This window comes from Xenopus laevis, chromosome 6L (assembly GCF_017654675.1).
Source record: "Xenopus laevis strain J_2021 chromosome 6L, Xenopus_laevis_v10.1, whole genome shotgun sequence".
Classification (NCBI taxonomy): Eukaryota; Metazoa; Chordata; class Amphibia; order Anura; family Pipidae; genus Xenopus; species Xenopus laevis.
The window spans coordinates 130689687-130713628 of NC_054381.1; the positions used below are offsets into that span (position 1 = coordinate 130689687).

The 23942-nt window shown below is 40.1% G+C and overlaps 1 protein-coding gene across 2 annotated transcripts in view; it reads left to right on the forward strand.

Annotated features, from left to right (window-relative positions):
* Positions 1 to 1123: 1123 nt before the first annotated feature.
* LOC121394747 overlaps positions 1124 to 23942 on the forward strand; it is a 33395-nt gene continuing 10576 nt past the window's right edge. Inside the window, exons 1-7 of one of the 2 annotated variants that reach the window (XM_041566510.1) lie at positions 1149 to 1371; positions 12024 to 12101; positions 14811 to 14891; positions 17370 to 17498; positions 19462 to 19514; positions 20261 to 20302; positions 21078 to 21235. In XM_041566510.1, coding sequence (XP_041422444.1) covers positions 1233 to 1371; positions 12024 to 12101; positions 14811 to 14891; positions 17370 to 17498; positions 19462 to 19514; positions 20261 to 20302; positions 21078 to 21155 — 600 coding nt within the window. In that variant the 5' untranslated portion in view covers positions 1149 to 1232 and the 3' untranslated portion in view covers positions 21156 to 21235. Of the gene's footprint in view, positions 1372 to 12023; positions 12102 to 14810; positions 14892 to 17369; positions 17499 to 19461; positions 19515 to 20260; positions 20303 to 21077; positions 21236 to 23942 lie in introns of those variants that run through there. The other variant, XM_041566509.1, reaches the window with a different exon arrangement.

The following is a 23942-nucleotide window of genomic DNA, read 5'->3' on the forward strand; positions in this document are numbered from 1 at the left end:
TGCTGAGAAACGTTTCTACCATAAATTGTATGAAATCCATAAACAACTGCTGATTGTTTTATTTTACTCTTTCACCACTGCTGCTGCACTCCCCCCCCCATCACTCCTAACTAGGGTTGTCACATTTTGTGGCTTGGTAGTCCAGGTAGGGAGAGGGGCAGATAACATTGGGAGTGGACATATACCGTCAGGGGCGGGGCCAGTGATGTCTTGGGGGAGGGTCTATGACATCAGGGGGCATGAGGCGGTTTGTCACACCACTCACATTTGCAAAGTTAGGAATAAAGAGTGTGGGAATTTTACTGTGCTGACACTGATGAGCTTTAATTTAACACTGACGAATCTGCCCCATAGGTTGATAATGGTGCCTATTGTAGCAGTGGGACAATATCCTCTGGGAAGGGAGTGTGGCTTTGGGATAGCAGGTATAGTAGGGAGAGATAGTGTCTATAGTAACAGTGGGATAATAGTCTCTGGGAAGGGAGTGTGACTGTGGGATAGCAGGTATAGTAGGGAGAGATGGTTCCTATAGTAACAGTGGGATAATAGTCTCTGGGAAGGGAGTGTGACTGTGGGATATCAGGTATAGTAGGGAGAGATGGTTCCTATAGTAACAGTGGGATAATAGTCTCTGGGAAGGGAGTGTGACTGTGGGATAGCAGGTATAGTAGGGAGAGATGATGCCTATTAACAGTAGGATAACAGCATCATTTTTGAGGTAGTAACTGTGACATTGTTTCCCTCACAGCCCTTGTTGAAGTACGACATTAATTGGCAGATGGTACTACATTTTAATGTAAAATAGGTATTGATTTTGTAATGCATGTTCATAAAGCATTTTCTGTACTCAGTACAATAACTTATTTGCACTTGTGTCACTACTTGAGCAGCACAACTTAGAGGGCAGATTGGCAAAGGTTTGGGTTACTACAGTCATGAAGAATCATTTGCCTTTTTCGGAGAATATGACACTGCTTGAAGCTGGGTTATCCCTCCGCTAAACAATGATTATGTGAAGGTGTTTTTAGCCTTGATTAATAAATCTCCTTACTTATATGTCATTTCCTTGTCTTTGCACAAAGCATTTCAATAAACCCAGTCAGAGCTATTGTCAGTGTTGGTAATGTTAATATGGGCGGTGAGTGGCCAAGGAAAAGATGGGCGGGGAAATGCCTTGTAAACTAACACAGTCAAATCCTACTACTGAGCAGAGCAATTTTTGAGCTGAAGAAATGCTTATTTTAGATGTATTTTGGGCTTCAATGTTCTATTTATTTTTTCTCTCTCTCTCAGCTCTTAGTACAAAGGAACTATTTAAGGAACAGTTATTGTGTAAATCTTCAGCAGCAGAAGTATGGCTTCAACCATGTGGTAAGTAGCTTTCATGATATTATATCCTAAAACTGCTATAAACTTGAAAACTGTACCTTACGTATGGGCTAATGTACAATCTATAGTACATTTATAAGAAGTCAACGAGGCCATGTGTCAACATATGGGCCAGGAGAGGTGAAGTGCGGGGGAAAGCTGCGAGACTCATATTCTGTATTATTCTCGTTGTTGGCAGTTTAATCATTGGGGTTGATGCAGAGCAAATTCTTTGGGAGATGCCAGAGAAATGGGCTGCTGTGGAGAAGGGGGGGGGGGGTCATGGAGGGATAAATGGGGCTTCCTGCAGGACTTCAGGTTGTGATATGCAGGGCAAAGCTTATCAGGGATCCCCATCTGAATCTGCAGAACTGCAGGGGATTCTTACAGTGGCCTGGATGATAAATGCAAAGTACATTCATCTGTTCCTTAAAGGAGAACTAAAGCCTAACTAAAGTAGCTAGAAAGGTTGTACATTATGTTTTGTGCTTCTGTACCAACCCAAGGCAACCACAGCCCTCAGGTGCGCTCCACCAATGAGGCGAGCTGAGGCGCTCACCTCAGGCGGCAGTGCCAGATAAGTTTCGAGGGGCGGCAAAAAGACACTCCTGTCACTTTAAAGAGCCGAATTTCCGTTTTTGAAACCGGAAATTCATCGAGAGAGCGCAGTTGCACGCTCCGCATTAGTGTTCCTACAAGGGGAGGGGCGGCATTTAAGAAGCCGTCTCAGTGCCGATTCATTAGAATCGGCACTGACAGCCCTTTAGCAGTAAAGATCTGTGTCTCCAAAGATGCCCCAGTAGCTCCCCATCTTCTTTTCTGCTGATTCACTGCACATGCTCTGTGCTTCTGTCACTTACTGAGCTTAGGGACCCACTCACAATATACAGTACACATAGAATAGAAATGCCACAATATAAGGCTGATTAGTAATTAATACAGATAATTACTACATGGCAGCACAGAAACCAGTGCAACTAGCATCAGAATTTAATAATCAGCCCTTTAGCATCAGCTTATATTACAGACAAACCTCATTTTCTGCTTGATAATTTGCGACGAGCCCTAAGCTTAGCTTCTCAACAGCTGCTCAGAGCCCACTGAGCATGTGAGTGTCACAGACACTTTCCAAGATGGTGACCCCCTGTGACAAGTTTGAAGTCCTTGATCATTGCTGCTATTGACAAGCTGAAACTTTAGGCTGGTGCAATAAGTTCAGTATATAAAATATGGCATTTTTAGTTCTCCTTAAAAGGCTTATAGGCAGCCCTACATATGCCCCATACTGTATTCATGGGCCATACGGATTCCTACACAATCTTCATTTCTATTATTCTGTTCAGTCGTGTCCAAAAGTCCAAACAACTGCAGCACAACAATGTTTCCTCTACATTTTCTTATCTGCCAATGTTCATGCTTGTGTTTATAAGTGAGGCTTATAGACTGTGTGAAATCCTGGATGTAAAATGTACTTTCAGGTGGCAAATGATTGGATGCCAGATTGGTCTAGCAAGCTCTGTGTCTTATTCAGTTTCGGACTGGCCCGCCGGGATACCAGGAAAACTCCCGGTGGGCCCAGGTGTCAGTGGCCCCTCATGCTGCTAAACTTTTGGCCTATTTCATGGTCATTCCCTATTTTCATGAGAACAAAGAGGCTAAATAGATGGAATAATTGGTTATAGTATAAAGAGAGCAGAGGTTGATTGAGAAGATGAAGAATATTAGTATTGGCCCCCTGGTGTAAGGTTTTATGGTGGGCCCCAGGTGTAAAGTTTTTGGGTGGGCCCCTGGAGTCCCAGTCCGACACTGGTCTTATTTGCATTTACAGAGCCATATATATATATATATATATATATATATATATATATATATATATATATATATATATATATTAAAAATCTTAGAGTTTGCAACCAGTGAAAGACTCCTCAGTAGTGATAGGTGAATAAATACGGAAGACACAAATTTGCGTTTCGACACAAGCGAATGAATTGGCGAATCTGCGATAATAATAGGTAGGTGAAAAATCCACTGTGTCAGAAAAAAATGTTGTGTAATGTTGCATAAAAATTTTCTCGCATCAAAATTATTCAGACTCCCATTGACTTCAATTCATTTTGCGAATTCTTCACCGCTATGAGAGTTTCACAGTAAATTGGCACAGACTGAGTTCAGATGAAGTCTTTGGTGAGTTTCTTCAATGAATGCAAAAATATGCTCTGGAGTATCATTTCCCTAAAATTGCACATTTTTCTGATTTTCTGTTTTTTAAGGTTGTCAATTTATTGATAGAATCTGTGGTGGCTTTGGGTCTTGTCCTTCTCCTAAATTACACGGGGAATCCTTTGTTTGAACATTTAGAGTTTGTACCGGTTCATCACCGACAAATAAACTATTTTTTAACAACAAATCCTATTTCCTATTTCCTATTTCATATAATTTCTACCTCCACACTAGACCATAGAAAACAAGTATAAGGGTGCCAGGAGTAGTCAGTAAATTGTAGCTTTTTTCTTTTTTCCCAAAGAATTGGATTAATCACGAGCCAACCAGTAACATTTCTCACACTTGCATTCATGACTATCATGCTTTTCACATTTCAAGCAGTTACAGGAATTGTTCAAAACACAGTCTATTCACCATAAATTACACCATAAATTAAATTGTCCCGGACTCTACAGCTCTGAGCCCAGTACACCAGCTTTGTCAGGCACTTTTTATGGGTCCCAAAACCTTCTAGGTCAATTTACTGAATCACTCCAGGGCCTAAAACTACCTTATCCTACCAGGCCTGGATTTACAAACTGAGAGCCCCTATGCTGGCCCCCCTTCCCATTCCAATGCATGCCCAAGTCCTATCTCGTTGGGTTTGGTGCACTGAGGATTGGTGCTTAGGAGATTTAAAGAGCTAACAAAGTTCACGCATTTCTTCAGTACTCGGAATCCATTCAAATGTGGCTGAGCGGCATGTCACACCTGAAATTCTGCTGCCCTAGGCCCAGGCCTTTGAGGCCTTCCCACAAATCCTGGCCTGTCCACATTATCGCACTATTGATGAAGACACAATATAACCACCAAACTATACTTCTTCAACTATCTTCATATGTATTAGGTTTAAACTTCGCTAACCTTTAAGTAAGAGCCCCTTTGCTTTAATAATCATTAAATGCCACAACCTCAGGAAAACAAAATGTGGCTTATTTTACAGATTGAGATTCATTTCTGAATGAATGCAGAAACGTTGACCCAAGTTAAAATATGTGATTGTTCTGTGCAATTTCTTTGTAAGCCTCTCAAATGTTACAGCTTTAATGTTAAAGCGTTCTTTAATGTTGTGAGATGAGTCAGTAAGTGCCTGTCACTGGCACTAAACAAATAATAAAAAATAAATACATTTAGAAATATATATATTATAAACACAATAGCGTGTACCCCCAATGATGCCATAATATGATGATATTCATCAGGGTTGAACTGGCCCAACAGAATACCATGTACAGTTCCAGTGGGCCCCAGTCCCTTGCTGTCAGTGGGTCTCCTTGTTGTGGGCTTCAGATTTCTGGAGCCAAGCTCAGTGGTGATAGTGGTTAGATGGAGACTTGCATTTCTAGCACTTCAGCCAATGGACTGTCCTGCTCCAGTCCAGGTAACAATGTGCTCCTTTAGTTAAGCAGCAACACAAGGAGGTGGATCAATATTTGGGAGGTGGGACATTTTACATAGGCAGTGTGCTTATGGATTTGGTGGGCCCTTGAGGTCAAATTTTTGATTGGGCTCCAGGTACCCCAGTCCGACTTTGAGCGTGCATGAATAATAAATAAATGTGCTGTTTGCTACACCATTTTATCCTCCTTCATTTGGTCTGGTTGAGCTGCAAGGTTTTAACTTCTGTGTTCTTTAGACATTATGGCAAGCAGGTGGGACCTATCTGATTTACATTTTGTGGTGTGGAAGGAATTTATATTTTATCTCTGTGAGGTTGGGTTTGCTATAAGGTTTTGCTTGCCCCCTTCTGTATAAACATTTATGGGCTATTGAAAATATTAAATGGGATAGAGTTTTTCCCATCAGTCTCACTTACTGCTGTATGTAAGTCAGGAGTGCCCATACTTTGCTACTGTAAGTTATGTTGTCTCATTATGATCTACATCCATAAAAGCATTCTGTTCCATGGAAAATATTACTTAAATATTGATTTATGAGAAAATGTATATTGTCATATTTAACCAACTACTATTTCTTACGCAACCTTAATCTAATAAAAATCTGAATGAAAAGAATAAAACAGGAGGGTGATTTAGACAAGCTGTTTGTTGACAGTCTCTTGAGATCTACTGATCACCAGCTAAAGGTCTACTGGTAGATTCCGATCTACCTTTTGGGTACCCCTGATGTAAGTGTATGCTGGGTCCCTGTTCCTCAGTTGTATATCGATCTTGGAAGAAACATACAGTAGATTAGCAGCTGTGAACTAGAACAGTGGTTCCCAAACTCTGAGGCTTCCCTCTCAGGGTAATTGGAGCAGTGGCAGGGTGGCTTAGCCTGAAGGCCTTTTAGGGTGAGAATTGGGAAAAATGGGGATTCAGATACCAATGAAAATTCAATGAAAAAATGATTCTGAGTACAGTATACTGGTGAGCAGTGAATGTAATAAAAATGATTGCTGAAAATGCCATTATGGCTTATTTCCAAGCACAGCTGTAATTTGCGGCTGCATAAAGAGGTTTGCAGTTCTCTTACGAATCAAAGCCGTACATTAAAGGTATTAGTTCAAAGCTGCCCCATGCACTTCCGGATCATTTGGTGCTGGTGTGTCTGTCCTGCCTCATATTCCCAGTCACACGTGAGTGCACATTGATACAGCTGAACCCTGGAGCTACCACTGAAATATCCAGCATCAATATGCAGGCATAATTGTGCCAAAAGAATCAAGTACACCCAGATACTAACGAGTTAGACCTAACAACGGGTAATGAGTTTTGGCCCAAAGCCCTTTAAATATTCAAAAGTTTGCGCCAAACCGTGATGACATCATCACGAGCGGCGCGTAAAACCCGGAAGTGTGTCCCCCGCGCACCCTAAAACCAACCGACAACAGAAGAGACAGCACCCTACGGCGGTGTCCCCACCGGCCCACAGGGTGAGTCGTCATTACATCTACCCACACATGTCATTTATATGACTTGTAACTGAGGCTTATGTACTGTGTGAAGTTTTGAATGTAAAGTGGACTTTCAGGTGGCAAATGGTTGGATGTCAGATTGATCTAGGAAGCCTGGGCAGTATTTTTCTGAAAATGGTAAATATGTAGGAGAAAAATAACTTGTAATTGGGTGGCACATAACTGGAACCCCCACTTATAATAATAGGTATCACCAGAAACTGTTGCTGATGTATCACTCCATTGCTCACCTAGTTGGGAAGTATGTAGGCTTCCCCCCAACTGCCCTCTCCCTGTCCTCTAACTTGTGCATCACAACTGGGCCCTGTCCTTACCCCCTGTCTTATAATATGTTACTAGAATAAGATATTGATTTTTTATGTTATCTGAAAATAATTAACATTTTTGTGTTGTTATAGGGATGGATTTGCGCCAGGTTTATGCAGAAATTATCTGGTATCAGTTTTCAAAATATTATGAGCATAGGCAGAACTGATGAGGTCTATTCTCCTTGTGGAGCACTGAATGGAGGTAAAATCTCTAAGAAAATCCTTCTTGAGTCCAGGTGGATGGCAACACCATAGCCGCACAAAGCACACAGTTCTGTTACATTGGATATAATATGTTATTGTGTATTGTGCATCAGATGTAGGAGGTCGGAATATTCATGTTTTTTCGTGTATTGCGCACATTTATGGCCAGCTTGCACCTACAATGTAAGGGTCACAACACTGGCTGGCAATTAACACACACTTGCATATTATTCTACTGGTGCAGAACTAAGAAACTTGCAAATGGAACCCTTCACATAAATACTGTGCATGGCTTACGTGAGCAGCTCTTGCACCTCGTACACAATAGAAAGTACAGCTGACACAGTGAAGGGATTGTTCACTTCACATTGACGTTAGTATGATGTACAAAGTGATATCCTGATACAGTTTGCAATTAGATTTCATTTTTTGTTTGTGGTTTTTGACTTATTTAGTTTTTTTATTCATGGGCTCTCCAGTTTACAATTTCAGCAATCTGGTTGCTAGGGCCCAAATTACCCTAGCAACCATGCAATGATTTGCATAAGAGACTGGAATATGAATAGGAGAGGGCCTTTATAGAAAGATGAGTAATTTGTAGCCTTACAGATTATTTTTAAGATGGGCTCACCCCTATTTGAGAGCAACTGAAAAGTGGCTTATAATTAGCCATTCTATAACATACTAAAAGTTAACTTAAAGGTGAACCACCCCTTATAATAAGTGTATATATGAGTGTTATTAGACCCAGGCAACAACCTATACAAATGATATTTTTATGAAATGATGATTGCAGTTTTGCACCTGTGTACCCCTAACCATTTGAAAATTCCTATTTAACTGCAGAATGCCAGGATACACTTAGATTATGGGTTTATTTATAGGGATGGGCGAATTTGACCCATTTCGTAAAAAATTTGCCACTGGCAAAATGTTGCAGACGCCCAGGACTCTTGTATTTGTCTATATGTATTTTTAGGTCACAGCCTCATTGCCTCATTGCACCCCCGCCTAATTTAAAATATTCATTACCCATTGTTAGGTCTAACTCGTTAGTAACTGGGTGTACTTGAGTCTTTAAAAATTAGTGGTGAGCAAAACTTTCCCTTGTTTGTTATAGTTATAAAGGAGCAGTGACCAGCTCCATGTTGTAGCTCCCACCCTTCCCAGCTATAGTCAGGTGATATATATATATAAAGGTGACAAGGAGAGGTTTTTTCAATATATACCACACATTGCTGTTCAAACATTAAGAACCACCCGCAGACTATTTATAAAGCTGTGTTTATTTTAGGTGATAAGGTAAAAATCCCCCATAAAAAGCAGCAGCTGCTTAAGAATCCATCACTGCATTTTTAACATATACATTATCATTTTATGTTAGTGCAATGTCTATGCTGCAATTGAAGGAGGTACGATATGAAGTTTTACAAAACGATGCAAGGCACAATGCACTGATACTGCCCTCTGGTGATAATAATGCACATTTCTTGTTCAGGGCCGGAACTAGGGGTAGGCAGAAGAGGCACCTGCCTAGGGCGCAACGAAAGGGGGGCGCTGGGCAGGTACCTGTCTTCTGCCTACCCCTAGTCCATGTTCGCGCTCCCTCTCCATTCCCTTCCAGCTCTCTCCCCCTCCCCTTTGGCTTTTTCCACTCTCATCTGGTGATATCTCCCCTGGGCTCCCTCTCCCTTGCCGAGCTCACCTCTTCGGTTTTTTGCCTCCCCTCCGTCGCTCTGTGCATGTGTGCGCATCCTGGATGGGGGGGGTGCACGCACGGAGAGGAGCGCACGCACAGAGAGGAGCGCATGCACAGTGAGGAGTGTGCACACGCGCGCACACAAGCATGGAGGGGAGCTCGGTGGCCGGATGGGTCGCCTAGGGCGCCCAGTCGGCTTGGCCCGGCACTGTTCTTGTTACATAATGTGATCACACATAAAATAACGCATTTTATTTGACAGGTACAAGAATATAATGACTGGCTCGATTTCTTAAAAAAAAGGGTGTGAAATACATTTGGTACTTTACCTTACACTTGAGCCATCTTTATTATATTATTATATTTATAATATATATATATTTATTATATTATTATTTATAGCATTATACTGGACAACTTTATTTTTTATTATTTTTGCATTTAATTAGAAACCTTCAATATCACTGGACCCGTGTTCATACGATCCTTGTTCAAGGTATAGCGACATATTTATTTTGTTAGACTTTATATATACATATTTATCCTGCGTGCAATTTATTGGTTGAATATTTGTTAGTAAGTGGCCTCTGAACCAAAGAGAAATAGAGTTCTTGCTATGGATGTGTTGTAGAATTATTTCATGAACGATCTGCCATTCTTCCTTTAAAATTTGTTGAGGCTGAAAGCTACATAAACCAGTCAGTTAACAGTTAATTAGTGGTGGCACCATGTCACCAGTTTTGACCTGCGCCACTTTTTCCCTATAGGGTTGTAATAGAGCAGAGCATGACACTGATGTTTGTACTGGAGTGAGAACTTGATTTAGGTTGTATCTTTTATGACTAAATATATCAGTATTTATTATTATTATTATTATAGTATTTATTTTTACCTTTCTGTGCTTTGCAGTAGACAACACATGCCAGAGGGGATTGGGGCAGGAGGTTTATTAAAGCTAAATGCTAATAAAGGCCAAGCAAACCACAGTATGTTAAGCTCCCCATAGACGCGACGATTCTTCTTGCCGAACGACCAATTTTAGAGAAGTCCGACCAATCCTTCGAAATTATCGTGCGGTTAGTGGGATTCGACCGATCGTACATCTTACAACTTTTCGTCTGACATCTGTCAGGAAATTGATCGGCCAGGTCAAAAAATCTTTGTCGGTCCCAGTGCAATCTATATATGTTTGCAGGGCCAAGCAGGCAGCTCCCCTTTGTTTTCCTGGCAAATTGGTCTTTTTAGTTGATGGTCAATTCGTACGATCGTTCTGAGAAAATCATGGTCTCACGATGAGGATCTTTTAAAAATCTCAACATCTATGGCCAGCTTATCTGTAATAGTCACTGTATGTAAGTGTGAGTTGTATGTAAGTCGGGTGTATGTAACTCGAGGATTCCCTGTATTGTCATCAAAAAAAAAGGCAATTTGTGCCCATACAGTGTTTTGACTGAATAGAATAAAAGTCTATTTCTATGCACAAAAAAGATACAGATCTATAACTTCCCCTTGATTAGTGCCGGCCCCTCCTGTATTTAGCACATTTCTTTATGGACAAGTAGTTATTGAGTGCAGGGGAATTACACCATATTGCTTGTGTCATTGGCAATAATGACAGCTTTGCGTATAGTCAAATTTCCTGGGAGGTTCAGTTTTGTAGCAGGTGGAGACAGCAAACCTAATTGATATGTAACCCTTAAAAAATGAATGTAAAATTGCTCAAGGTGCTTTTTTAAACACTTTTACAATTTTTGTTAATTATCTTTTTCCCATTTCATAGCAATTAAGCTGTTTATTAACTGCTAATATAATGTATTCTGTAACAATAGTGTCACCTGCTGGTCAGTTCGTCTGACTCTACATTCAGAGAGATTTTCCTTCAGAAAGAGATATAAAAAGTAATCTGAGATTTTTGATCCATATCCTTTAACACAGTGTGCACAATTGGCATTTTTTGCACTTTGCACATTGTGTTAGGCTCTATACAGTTTGCCACAGATCTCTGCATAGTTCTCAGGTGCCATCTATGTATTTTTGGATTATTTCACTAAAGGGACTGCCAACATGGAGCTTTTTGGTGCATGCACACAGGGCTTCCATCAGAGGGACACTGGGGGGGACAGCTGTATCGGGCCCTGTGATTTTTTTTAATGAGGGCTCTGCTAATCTGAGAAGTGCAGAACATCCGGGCCCCCCTTAAGTCACCAAAGCAGCACCGAAATCCATCGCAAGGAGCCAAATGAAGTCGAAGCCACTGAAAGGAGACAAACAGAAGTATAAAGAAGACCTTTAAAGGTCAATTCCACTGAACACAAATTATGTTTTTTTAACCCTTTGCTACCAATTTCTTTTTTTAAACTTTTATGGGGGACCCTGGCCACCAATGTTTTTTAAAAATTTCTATGGGAGGCCCTTGCCACCAATGTTTTTTTTTGAAGTTACTGTATGTGGGTAACTTCAATTTTTTTTGTTAACTTGCAGGGAGGCATCTGGGAAGGCCCTTCACTTTTTGTAATACAACCCCCAGTAGTGATTTGCGGGCCGGCCCGATACCCATGGGTCCGGCGGGTTCGGGCCGACCCAGCACTCCTCTTCGCTGGTGGCGCCTGCCACCTTTAAATGCCGGCTTCTGGCTTTATAGCTGCGCGCCTGCTCGCCCTGCCCCTTTTGTGACATCAACAGCGAGGCGGGTCAACGCGGGTTTATAAAAGGAACCTGGAAGTCGGATGCGGGCGGCCGCTGGCTAAGAGAGGGGTTATAGTTAAGTGCGGGTTGGGAAAAACCCCTGCACTTACTATCAATCAGTTGGAGGCACTGTTAGGCAGAGTACAGTGTTTGTGCAATGTGTCTTACAAGCAAAGAATTCATGTTACTGTATATGTGTGCATACAGCATTTTCTGTACTCAACAAGAATTTTCTATTTGTTTTTCACTCACCTGAGTGGGCACAACTTAGAGGGCACATTGGCAAAGGCTGTGGGTTACTACAGTCATGAAAAATCATTTCCCCTTTATGCAAATAGGTGAACAGAATTTACTGTATGTAATGGAATGTGTTTTTTTAGCCTCAAAACCTATAACTCTGTCTGCCAGTTGAATTTCCTTGCACAAAGCTTTCCAGTTAACCCAGTCATCCATCAGACACTTTGTCAGTGTTAGTAAATTCCTACTACTGAGCGGAGCAATTGGGAACTTGAAGAAATGTGCATTTTACATTTATTTTGGGCTTCAACGTTCTATTTGGTACTTTTCTCTCTACCAGCTCTTACTACGCAGGGTGCAGTTAAGGAACAATTGTTGTGTAAATCTTCAGTAGCAGAAGTTTGGCTTCAACTATGTGGTAAGTAGTTTTCATGGTATTATATCGCAAGCTTGCAAACTGTACCTTACATATAGGCGAATGTACAATCGATAGTAGATTTATAAACGTGTGGCGTCATGGGGGCAGGAGACAACAAGAAGTCAGAGGTCACCTCTAAACACATAAACAATTTGGTGTTTTTTTGGATAGTGTATTGAAAATAAAATGCTCTGAAAAAAGAGCATTTAATACTAAGGTGCAGTGTGTGCCCTAATATTATTCTTTAATTCATTGCTCATCTACCAGTGTACCACATGCACATATGCTGCATCTGCCAATTGAATTTTTAAACCGGCCTGATTGACTAACAAACCTCATTCTAATAGTATATGAATATCATTTGGGATCGGCAGACCAATATACTGGCTTAACTACCATACAGCAGACCCGGGATTCACGCTCAGAGAGCAATGGGGCCTGGACCGCAGGGTCTGCTGTATGAATTTCCTTTTTCCGGCCCCTTCTGCCTCCTTATTTTCACTGCCCAACACCGCAAACAAACAGCGCAAGTGCAGGCAAACAACAGCGGGGTGGGAGGGAGGTAGGGTTGCCACCTTTTTCTGGAAAAAGATACCGGCCTTCCTATAAATGTATCTTTTTTCCCTATTAACATTGGGATCAACCATCATTTTTACCGGCCAGGCCAGTAAAATACCATCATGGTGGCAACCCTAGAGGGAGGTGATGAAAAAAACTCAAAGCTACAGGCCTGGACCCTTTAAATTTATTTTTCGTGGGGGGAGGAGGGGGCGTTTCCTGGTAGTTACACCACTAAATACAAATGCTTTAAGTGAGGCTTCTTTAAAGGAATGTCGCTTCACCTCATTCCTAAAATAGTTGCAATAGTTCCTTTCCCCAGTATTTCAGCACAATTGTCAGTGTGTGAAATTTGTCTCATTTGTGTACCAAAAGATAATTTGCACATTTAAATATATTTTAGTAAATTGCCTGCATTTTAGTCAATTACCAGCAGGTCTTCACTGATGGCTATTCCAAGTTTCTCTTGTATGTAATATATTACAGCCGGCTGAAAGGGATCATTGGCACTCACTTCAAGCTGCAAAAGAGCATGTAGAAGCAAACACCCTTTGTTCTACATACAAATAAAAACTGGGTAAATAGATAGGGTTTGCAAAATAAAAATGTTTTCAATACAGGTTATCTGGAAACCTATTTTCCAGAATGCTCCGAATTACGGAATGGCCATTGTCTCCAAATAATTAAAATCTTTTAAAATGATTTCCTTTTTCTCTGTTGTAATAATAAAACAGTAGCTTGTAATTGATCCAAACTAAGATATAATTAATCCTTATTGGAGGCAAAAACAGCCTATTGGGTTTGTTTAATGTTTAAATAATTTTCTAGTAGACTTAAGGTACGAAGATCCAAATAACGGAATGATCAGTTATCTGAAAAACCTCTGGTCTCGAGCATTCTGTATCAGTGATTTGAGGGGGGGGGCACATGGGCCATAACTGTTGCTTTTGAATCTGAGCTGCATGCTGAGATTATGTCCCATGTGGCCCCCCTTAAAGTCACTGACTAACTCAGAGTTAGAGAGCTGCAAAGCAGGAAGTAGTGTTCTGGCTATTATGTTAGACATCCAGTCATTCCAGCCTTTATACATTATATTTATGGCTAACTAACTATATTAAAAACATTTTTTATTTTGCACATCTATTTACACAATATTTATTTTTACACTTAACTGTTCTTTAATTGCTTGAATGCACGTTCAATGTTATGTCCTAACTAGTGCATTGTGCTTGTGTTTATAACTATTTTTTTTACTATGGGGGGGGGCTTCTTGAACTTATAGAGGGGCCCTGCTTGCCAATGTTTTTTTCTAACTTATAGAGGGCCTGGCCTCACTGTTTTTTTATTTTAACTTGAAGGGGGACCTGACCACCAATGGCTTTTTATAACTTGTGGGAGTGGCTTGACCACCAATGGCTTTTTATAACTTGTGGGACTGGCTTGACCACCAATGGCTTTTTATAACTTGTGGGAGTGGCTTGACCACCAATGTCTTTTGAAACTTGTGGGACTGGCTTGACCACCAATGGCTTTTTATAACTTGTGGGACTGGCTTGACCACCAATGGCTTTTTATAACTTGCGGGACTGGCTTGACCACCAATGGCTTTTTATAACTTGTGGGACTGGCTTGACCACCAATGACTTTTTATAACTTGTGGGAGTGGCTTGGCCGCCAATGTTTTTTAATTTGTGAAGGGGCCCTGGCCACCAATTCTTTTGAAGTGGCAGCCTGACCACCAATGGCTTTTTATAACTTGTAGGGGGGCTGGCAACCAATTAATATTTTTTAACATGTACTGAGGCCCTGAACACCAGTGGGGTTGTGGGTGTTTTTACTGTTTTAGCACTGATGTCTGTGTGGCCTTTTTACTGTGGGGTGGGGCGGGCTTGGGGCCAGGCTGGGGTGGGTTGACCAGGAGGCCCAGAAAATGTTGTTGTACGGGGCCTCTTGATTTCATCTGCACTAAAGTAACTTGAATTATAAGAAGAAGAAAACCAAGTATCTTTGTGTGTTTTTAAAAACATAATTTAGAACTAGATGTAATGCCAGAGAATTAAAAATAACATTTTTAGAGTAACGTGTACAGGATTTTCCCCTAACATTTTTGCTGCTAACTTATTCCAAGAGTAATTATATATGTGTTTTTAGATGGACAAAAAGACCTTAAAATCACCATGGAAGCTTGTGATTTTAACAGACTGCCTTATGTTACAGTTGAATGGATTCCAAGTATGTATTCTTTTCATTTAAATACTATAGAATTTATTAGTGTAAGGCTGTAGTAAATTGAGCGGCACTGTTACTGGTAGCTTTACTCCTATATTTGCTCTAGATAATGCCTATTATTCGCAGGGTGTGATTTCTCGCAATGGTATGGAGGCAGGGTGTCATACATTGTAGTAGTAGTATAAAAGAATGGGCACCAGTGGTTCGTTGAACTTAAAGGGTTGTTCACCTTCCAAACACTTTTTTCAATGCAGTTGTTTTTGATTGTTCCCCAGAAATAAAGACTTTTTTCAATCACTTTCCATTATTTATTTTTTACCGTTTTTCCAAAATCTAAGTTTAAAGTTGAATGTTCTTGTCTTTGGTGTTTAAGTCTGACAGCTCAGTAATTCAGGTGCAGACTCCAAACTGTTACAATTTTGCAACATTTAGTTGATACATTTCTCAGCAGCATCTCTGGAGTATTAGCAACTATTGTATCAATTCTAACAGCTGCCTGTAATGAAACCCAGGGATTCTGCTCAGCAGGGAGACAGATAAGAAATGTATCAACTAAATGTATCCATTTACAACAGTTTACAGGCAGGATCGGCGACCCCCCCTCCCAGGGCTGCTTTAGAAGGTGAAAAATTACACTTTACACTTCAATATTAGAAAAACGGTGACACATAGAAAATAGAAAATCATTGGAAAATTCGTTATTTCTGGTGATCTATCTGAAAACAACTAGTTGTTTGAAGGTGAACCACCCTTTAACCATAGAACTTGTTTATTAGAAGAACATAATCTATATAGGAGTTCAATGAGAGATAACGGGAACATATAACATCAGTGGACAGCATATACTTACAGCATTAATGGTCAGCTAAATCCCCACAGAGAATGAGAGAAATACACAGCATCAACAGGATTACTCCCAGTTTATAGCCTTTACCCTAAGTGGAGTTCCAAGGAGGTCTCTCTAGACTTTAGCTCTGACACTTAATCCCTTCTCTGAGCAATTAGTACCCGGGATCCTAGTCCCACTCAACACTCCTTGGTGGAGCCTGTGCTGTTCGGCTAAATAGCCCTAACTATCACAACTAGAGTGACCCATATAAGTGAGTAGCCTATCACTAGCTAAACCTGACCTTGTCTAGGTTCCAAGTGCAAACCCTTCCTGCCTATTGAAGTAAGGAGAATGGCAAAATGTACCCTTTACGTGTGTGCTCAGCTTATATATTATTAAACACTGCCATCTAGTGGCTCAACCTGGGAAAGCTTTGACCCAGGAATAGGAGCCTAGCTCCTGTATAAGTAAGGGGCCTTTCTGTGGCCAAACATTAGAAGAATGCAATGTTAATGAGGAAATTTATTAGTCACATATATTAGCACCTCACAGACACTAACCTTGTACCCCACCCTTTCTCCATCCTAGCCATTTTTCCTCCCCTGCAAAAACATAAATGGGGCCGCCGTGCATTGAAATGCATTGAGTATGATTATTTGAGACTACACGCAGATTAGAGAAGTACTTTTACACTTCATGTCCATTAATGTATTTTAAAATGTAAATAAAAGTTATTTTAGACTTATTCATCAAGACTCCGTAAATTACATAAAGTTGTAATAAAATCTTACCCTGGTGGTCTAGTGGTGGGACGGCAGGGACGCCTGCCGCCCCTCAGCGGGGACTCCCGCCGCGCCAAACTGCTCCTCTGCAGGCGCCGGTCTAGTTAGGCACACGCACGCACCTCTTCCTGGTTTTCTGCGCATGCGCGCTGACGTGATGACGTCAGCGCGCATTGGCGTGAAATTCAAACTGTATTTAAAGGGACTTTTGTGTGTATTCAGTGCCCGTGATAGGATTTGTTCCTGGTGCTATTAGCTTTTGCTATTTTGCTTGATAACTGTTCCTGATTACCTGTTTTGACCCCTGCCTGGCTTTTGACGATTCTACTCTCTGTATCCTGACTCCTTGCCTGTTTATCCAACTCTGATCTTGCTTAACCCTTTGATCCTTGCCTGCCTGACTACGTTTATTCTCTGCCTGCCCCGACCCGGCCTGATTTGACTACTCTATTGCTGAACACCTTGTACTACGACCTTCTGTCCAAAGACTTTGCTCTACAGTCGTGCCCCTCTGCCTATCCAGAACCCTCATCTTGCACCTCTTGTTTAAATCCAGGTGGCATCAAAGTAAGCCGAGGGCTCTTCCCGGGGCCCAAAGGTGGTCACACTACTGGTGAAGCACGAGCCAAGACCAGGGTGCCTGGTGTTTGTTCTGGTGTTGGGTGCAGACCGTGACAAAAGTCTTGGTATTAGTTTTAGCCATAAATAGATGAATTACTAGTGAACTTGCATGCATTCAAGTCAACCCTGGCCTTTAGACACCGTGAAGCATAGAAATGGATCGCTATAATGATGTTATAATATCTTAACAGAATGAGATATTGATTTTTATATTATCTGAAAATCATTCATATTTTTGTGTTGCTATAGGGATGGATTTGTACCAGTTGTATGGGGAATTTGTTGTCTGGTATCAATTTTCAAAATATTCTGAATTTAGTAAGGAATTCTGTAGTGGAACTGATGATGCGTTTTCAACTTGTGGAACACTCAAAGGAGGTAAAATCTCTAAAAACATTATATATAAATATTCTTAGATGATGCTTCCCTATTTAACAAAAAATGTTACACCAGATGCAGGAGGCCCAAATATTTGTCTTGTTTAGTGTATTGTAAGGGTCACAACGTTGGTTTCTCTTTGAATACACTGGATTGATCAGGATTAAACCAACAAAGTAACCAAAAGGATTTTTATATGTGAAAGTGGTATAAGATAACTTTTTTTTGTTTGAATCATAGTCAACTTTAGTTTGTTCAATGTTTTATTAACTTAAGAAATGCCATTTGAGGGTTATCTGGCTTGTACAATGACAATGGCCGCTAATCTTATTAAGATGATAAAGGGGTTGTTCACCTTCCAAACACTTTTTCAGTTGAGTTTTTAATTGTTCAACAGACTTTTTTCGATCACTTTCCATTTTCTAACTGTTTTTTCCAAAATCAAAGTTTAAAGTTGAATTTCCCTGTCTCTGGTGTTTGAGTCTGGCAGCTCAGTAATTCAGGTGCAGATTCTGAACTGTTACAATTCTACAACATTTAGTTGATTCATTTCTCATCTCTGGAGTATTAGCAACTATTGTATCGATTCTAAATGCTGCCTGTAATGAAACTCAGGGATTCTGCTCAGCAGAGACAAAGATATGAAATGTATCAACTAAATGTATCAATTTAGAACAGTTTAGAGAGTTGGCGACCCCCCCAGTTGCTTTAGAAGGTGAAAAATTAGACACAATTCAATATTAGAAAAAAATTATCACACTAGAAAATAGAAAGTAATTGGAAAAAGTCTGCATTTCTGTTGAACTATCTGAAACCGACTGGAAAAAGTGTTGAACCCCTTTAGTGAAGTTTTTATTCTGCAACTGAAAGATGTTTGATATCTTGTTTTCTGAAATGCACTGATACTGCTCTTTGGTGATAATTTACATTTTATTATCTTTGCGAAAATAATGCACATTCTAAAAACAAGCTGACCGTCTGCACACACACAGTTTTGGGGACATTATCTATGGTAGGCAGGAAAGCGAAGGATCAGGAGCATAGAGACAGGGACACCACATCTTCAGACAAAAACAAAGCTTTATTTTGGCAAACTCTTCCCAACATAAAGTCACAGAACACAGTTTAACAGCTTTTCAACAACACACATTCAAGACTTTTTCCCCACTCTAAAGGTTCTCACCATGCTGGGTGGCTTCTACACTAAGCCCTTCTGACTGTCACCACCAGGGATACCAGCTCACCTGCCTCTGGCCTGTCTCACCTTCTGGCCTGTCTCACTCTCACCTTCTGGCCTGTCTCACCTTCTGGCCTGTCTCACCTTCTGGCCTGTCTCACCTGTTCTCTGGCCTGTCTCACCTGCCTCTGGCCTGTCTCACCTGTCTCTGGCCTGTCTCACCTGCCTTTGGCCTGTCTCACCTGCTGGCAGCACCTCAATAACTTCAGTTTCAATCTCAATCCCCTGGTCATGTCTACCTCTGCTCCTTGCAGTGTCAGGAACCCTCCAGCCCTCTTGGAGTTTCTAACTGAGACAGGTAACCTTCCTATTCTGTGCCCGGTTCTGAGAGACCTTTCCAACACTTCACTACAATTGAGTACTTTTCCACAGGACAGTCTTCCTGTGGAAAGTGAGCTCCAACACACAACACACACACAAGGACCACTGGAATTGATTGCCTGTTCCTTCAAGAACACTAAACCTTCCAGGGCCAGACAACAAACTTCTTTAAACAAAGAAACCATTCTCTGTTTAGTAATATCTCCCTTGCAGCTCACACCTCGTATTGGGAAGAAATTAAAGGTAAAATTCACCTTTTGGCAAGTTTTTTTGAAACTCTACCACAACTATTAATGCACAAAATATTTGAGACACAAGAAAAAAAAGAATTATGCGACACTTGAGCCACTTTATTTGTTTTTCTATTGATGAATAACTTATGTCTTTTGTTTATTTTTTAATTAGAGACGACAACCTTCAATATCACTGGATACGACCCCATACCCTATTTGTATAAGGTACAGTGTCATATTTTTTGTTAAGATTTAATTGCATATTTACCCTATTGGCATTTTATTGTGCATATATGTTAGTTAGTGGCTGCTGAACCAATAGGAAATAGAGTTCTTGCTATGGATATGTTGTGGAATTTTTCATGGAAGGATCTATCATTCTTCTTTCAAAAGCTGTTGTGGATGCAAATCACTTAAAACAATCAGTTTATAGATTATTATTTGTGGCACCACATCATTGGATTTGGCCTGCACCAATTTTCCCCATAGGGTTGTAATAGAGCAGAGCTGGACATTTGTTGTCTGAAATGGGTAAAATTCAAAGGAGAGAGAAAGCTACTGAGGGAGTTTATTGCCAATAGAGTAGCTATAATAGTGGAAGCTTTAAGTCTATATTTATTCTTCAGAATGCTTTACTATACCTGAGTAATCAGCTCTAGAAGATTAGGATAACGGCTGCCATATTAGCTTGGTGTGACGTCACTTCCTGCCTGAGTCCTCCTGCTTACTCATGCTCTGGGCTTCAGATTACAGCAGGGAGGGGAGGATCAAAGAGCATGCTCAAGCCCGGAGGTTAAGCGGAAAACAGGAAGTCTGATACAGAAGCCCATGTGTAACAATAGAAGAAGCATTACTTTGAGTGTTTATATAGACCTTTCCAAAAAGCTTACTTGGTTTTAAACTTTCCTTCTCCTTTAAGTTGTATCTTTTTATGGCCAAATGTTTCACTATTAATAATATTCTATTTCCAGATAAAGAAGAGCTCTCTTGAGGAAAATCCACTGTCTGCTAAGGTGAGTTCCACAAAATTTCTTTCCATGAAGTGTTGCATGTTGTTTCCCTGAGCAGAGCATTTATTTTGTTGCGATGTATTGAGAGGGGTCTGTTAAAGTGGGCGTTAAACTATAAACTGGTAATTGCATGTTCCATATGTTTATGGTTACCTTAAAAGGCACATTTATTAAATGTTGCTCTATTTTTTAATTTCATTATAATGATTTCATATAAACTTAAAGGAGAACTAAAGCCCGGTAAAGAGAAAGTCCCATGCACTGAGCTCCATTGTCCCCCTCCCTACTACCTCCCCGTATAGTCTACTGACCAGCAGGTGACACTGTTGTTACAGAATACATTATATTAGCAGAATAGCTTTGAAATGGGAAAAATATAATTAGTGAAAAGTGTTTTGAAACGCACCCTGAGCAATTTTACATTTTTTTAAATGGTTTTCATATCAATTAAGCTTTGCAAATGACCCCCCTAAATGTCTCCACCTGCAACAAAACTGAACCTCCCAGCAAATTCATTTATACACAAAGCTGTCATTATTGCCAATGGCACAAGCAATACGGTGTAATTTCCCTGCACTCAATACCTACTTCTCCATAAAGATATTTCCTAAATACAGGGGGCCGGCACTAATCAAGGAGACATTATAGATCGGCATCTTTTTTGTGCATAGAAATTTACTTTTATTCTATTCAGTCAAAACACCGTATGAGCACAAATTGGCTTCTTTTCTATCCATAATTTCACTATTAAACTAATAATATGTTTCCTTTTTTCCAGGATCCAATTATAACTGAAGTAAAATTACTTACACTGAATGGCTTGGTTCTTTGTTTCAACATTACCATTATAATTTAGGAGAAACAATATGTTACTGTATGAAAAAAAACACTTTTTACTTTTATACAAGCATTATTATTACAAAATATTAATACAGGGTGGGCACCATATAGTATCTATTTCTGTCTCTATTTCTGGTCTGGAACACTGCACCTTATAACAGATTTAAGTCTATTTTGCACTTCATATTGAGAACAGTATCTTTTTAAGCTTCTGTTACCAAAAATGCTGCTTCACTATAATCATTGGGGGAACTATTTATCTGAATGTCTAAAATGTAAATCTGTTTTTATATATTTTAGCTTTGTATATGTTGATTGCGTATCTATAAATAAACTATTTCTTGGAGAGAGATGTCCTATTTAATATAAGAACATTTTTCATTTGAAGCTGTCCGTGTGGGGCGGGCCATGCATCTTCACACTGAAATCTACCCATGGGGCAGATTTACTAAAGGGCGAAGTGACTAACGCTAGTGAAAATTCGCCAGTGTAACGTCATTTCAGTACTTCCCAATTTACTAATGGTCACTGGCGTAATTTTGCTATCGAAGGAGATAGACTCTAGCGGTACTTCGTTTCCTAACGCCTGATGAATTTGCGCTCTGGTGAATGGACATAACTACGCAAATTCACTAAGATGTGCATTTTACTGAACATTACCTCTTGTGCCAGACTTGCCTTTGCCACCGTCAGACCAGGCGAAGTACAATAGAGTAGATAGGAGTTCCCAAAAAAATGCTGGCGTCTTTTACTTTTTCAGGATGATAGGCTGCAAAAGAGCAGAATTTTTTTTGGGTTAACCGGCTTCCCCCCTACATTTCCTAACATATGGCACATAAACTATACACTGGACTCATGTGTAGGGAAATATAAAATTTTATTTTATTTTATTAAGGTTCCTGGGCTTGTGTAATGCAATGTATTTGTTGCAACATATACGTCCATTGTGCTTTTAAGATCCTGCATTTACCTACTGTATATAGAGTGCCTACTGCTGGACTTCCCCACTCTAAAAGATTCTAGGGGAATCCCCTAAAGAACAACCAAGAGTTGGTGCCACCTTTTGACTGAACAAAATATTGCTTTGTGGGAACTCCACAAAAACATAACTTGAGCTTTTTGAAAAGTAAACATAATTTCAAGCAACTTTGCAAAATACATTATTTAAAAAATATGCAGACTTTTCATGATTTTAATGGTTTCTGACAGTTCCTAAGCCTCCTGCTGATCTGTCTGACTACTTTGCTGAGTTGGCTGACTACTGTTACTTTGTATCAAGAGCCAGCTGTCCTCAGCCTGTATCCTCCAAACCCCGCAATTCCCTGCACATGTGATTTCAATAAGGAAAGGAACATCATAGTGCAATGCATTGTGGGTTATGTAGTTCCTGGCATGCTGTCTGTAAGCTGTGGAGAAGTTGTTACAATTTGTAACATCAGTGTTTAGTCCTCCTTCCCTGCCAGGATTTCAAATGACGCAGAAAGAGAAGAACTGTTAAACATCTGGATTTCAGCTTATTCATATTTTCAGCATTTATTCATATTTGTTTGAAGAAACAGGTAACTTTAATAGGTATATTGGGGGTTTCTGTGTTATGGGGCCTCTATCAAATTTTGGTTTGGAAGCAACGTTCCCTTTAACTATTCACATAAACTTAATCTCTATTTAGAATTGGGAACAGACATAATGTTAATGCTGAGTGTTGGAAATGAACAATTTCACCACTGAAATTTTTCAGCACAATTAATTTTGGTTAGTCAAAACGCTTGTTTCAATTCAACTGCAATTTGTGTATAAAACACTGCATTGTGGGTAACTAAATCATACAAAATTACTCTTTTTCATTGAACTTGCAGTCAAAAATTGACATGTTTATATGTTGGGCATGGGCTACTTTTATTCCTCTGTACATTGAAAAAATCACTTTATCTGGTTGTGGTATTTGTTGCTTTGCATTATTTAGATAACCAGCAACATTTTGGTTCACATTTTGCCTCCCTTTGTCAGGTTTTACATGAATGTAAAATGCAAGACTGTTTAAATGAAAGTCTCACATGCAGATGTACCCACTTAATACATTAGAGGAAGTCCAGTATAACAGTTCCAAAAACCTATTAAACATAACACAATGTCCCTGAAATATCACAATATAGACATATTTAACAGGTCACCCTTTGTACTGGTGGCTTACTAGGTATAACTTCTATTACGGAAGTCTGTACACTGAAACAGAAAATAATAAAAATAACAGCAATTCCATTCTTCATGACCGGTAGATGCTGGTTACTAGACAAGTGGCAAGTTTAAAGGAAAAGTATACTCCCAAAATGAATACTTAAAGGACCAGTAACACCAAAAAATTTTATCTAAAAATTCCATTCCAAATGCTAAACTAATAGCCATACCCTAATACATTGATATAAATTACCTAACTGTTTTTTTCCAAAAATTTCAAAATAGTCTTTCTCCATGACTCTCTGTAAAACGGCGAAAAGGTGACCAGTTTCCCACAGCGTGCTCGCTCCCAACGTGTTCCTCCACACAGAACCGGAAGTGAGGAACAGGAAGTCGGAACACAGAGGTAAGCTGGTGACAGTCCGAGCACCATGAGAGAACTGCCGAGGGGAGGGAGAGAGACTACAGGGAGGGAAAGGCTGTGTGCAGACAGACTGCCGTGAGAGAAATGCTTGGCGGGAGGGAACAGAATCGCTGGGCAGAAGAGCGGGGCTGCTCTAAGATAAGAAATGCTACGTGGGATCAAACGGAACGGCTGGACAAACAGCCGTTCTTTTCCCCTCCACAC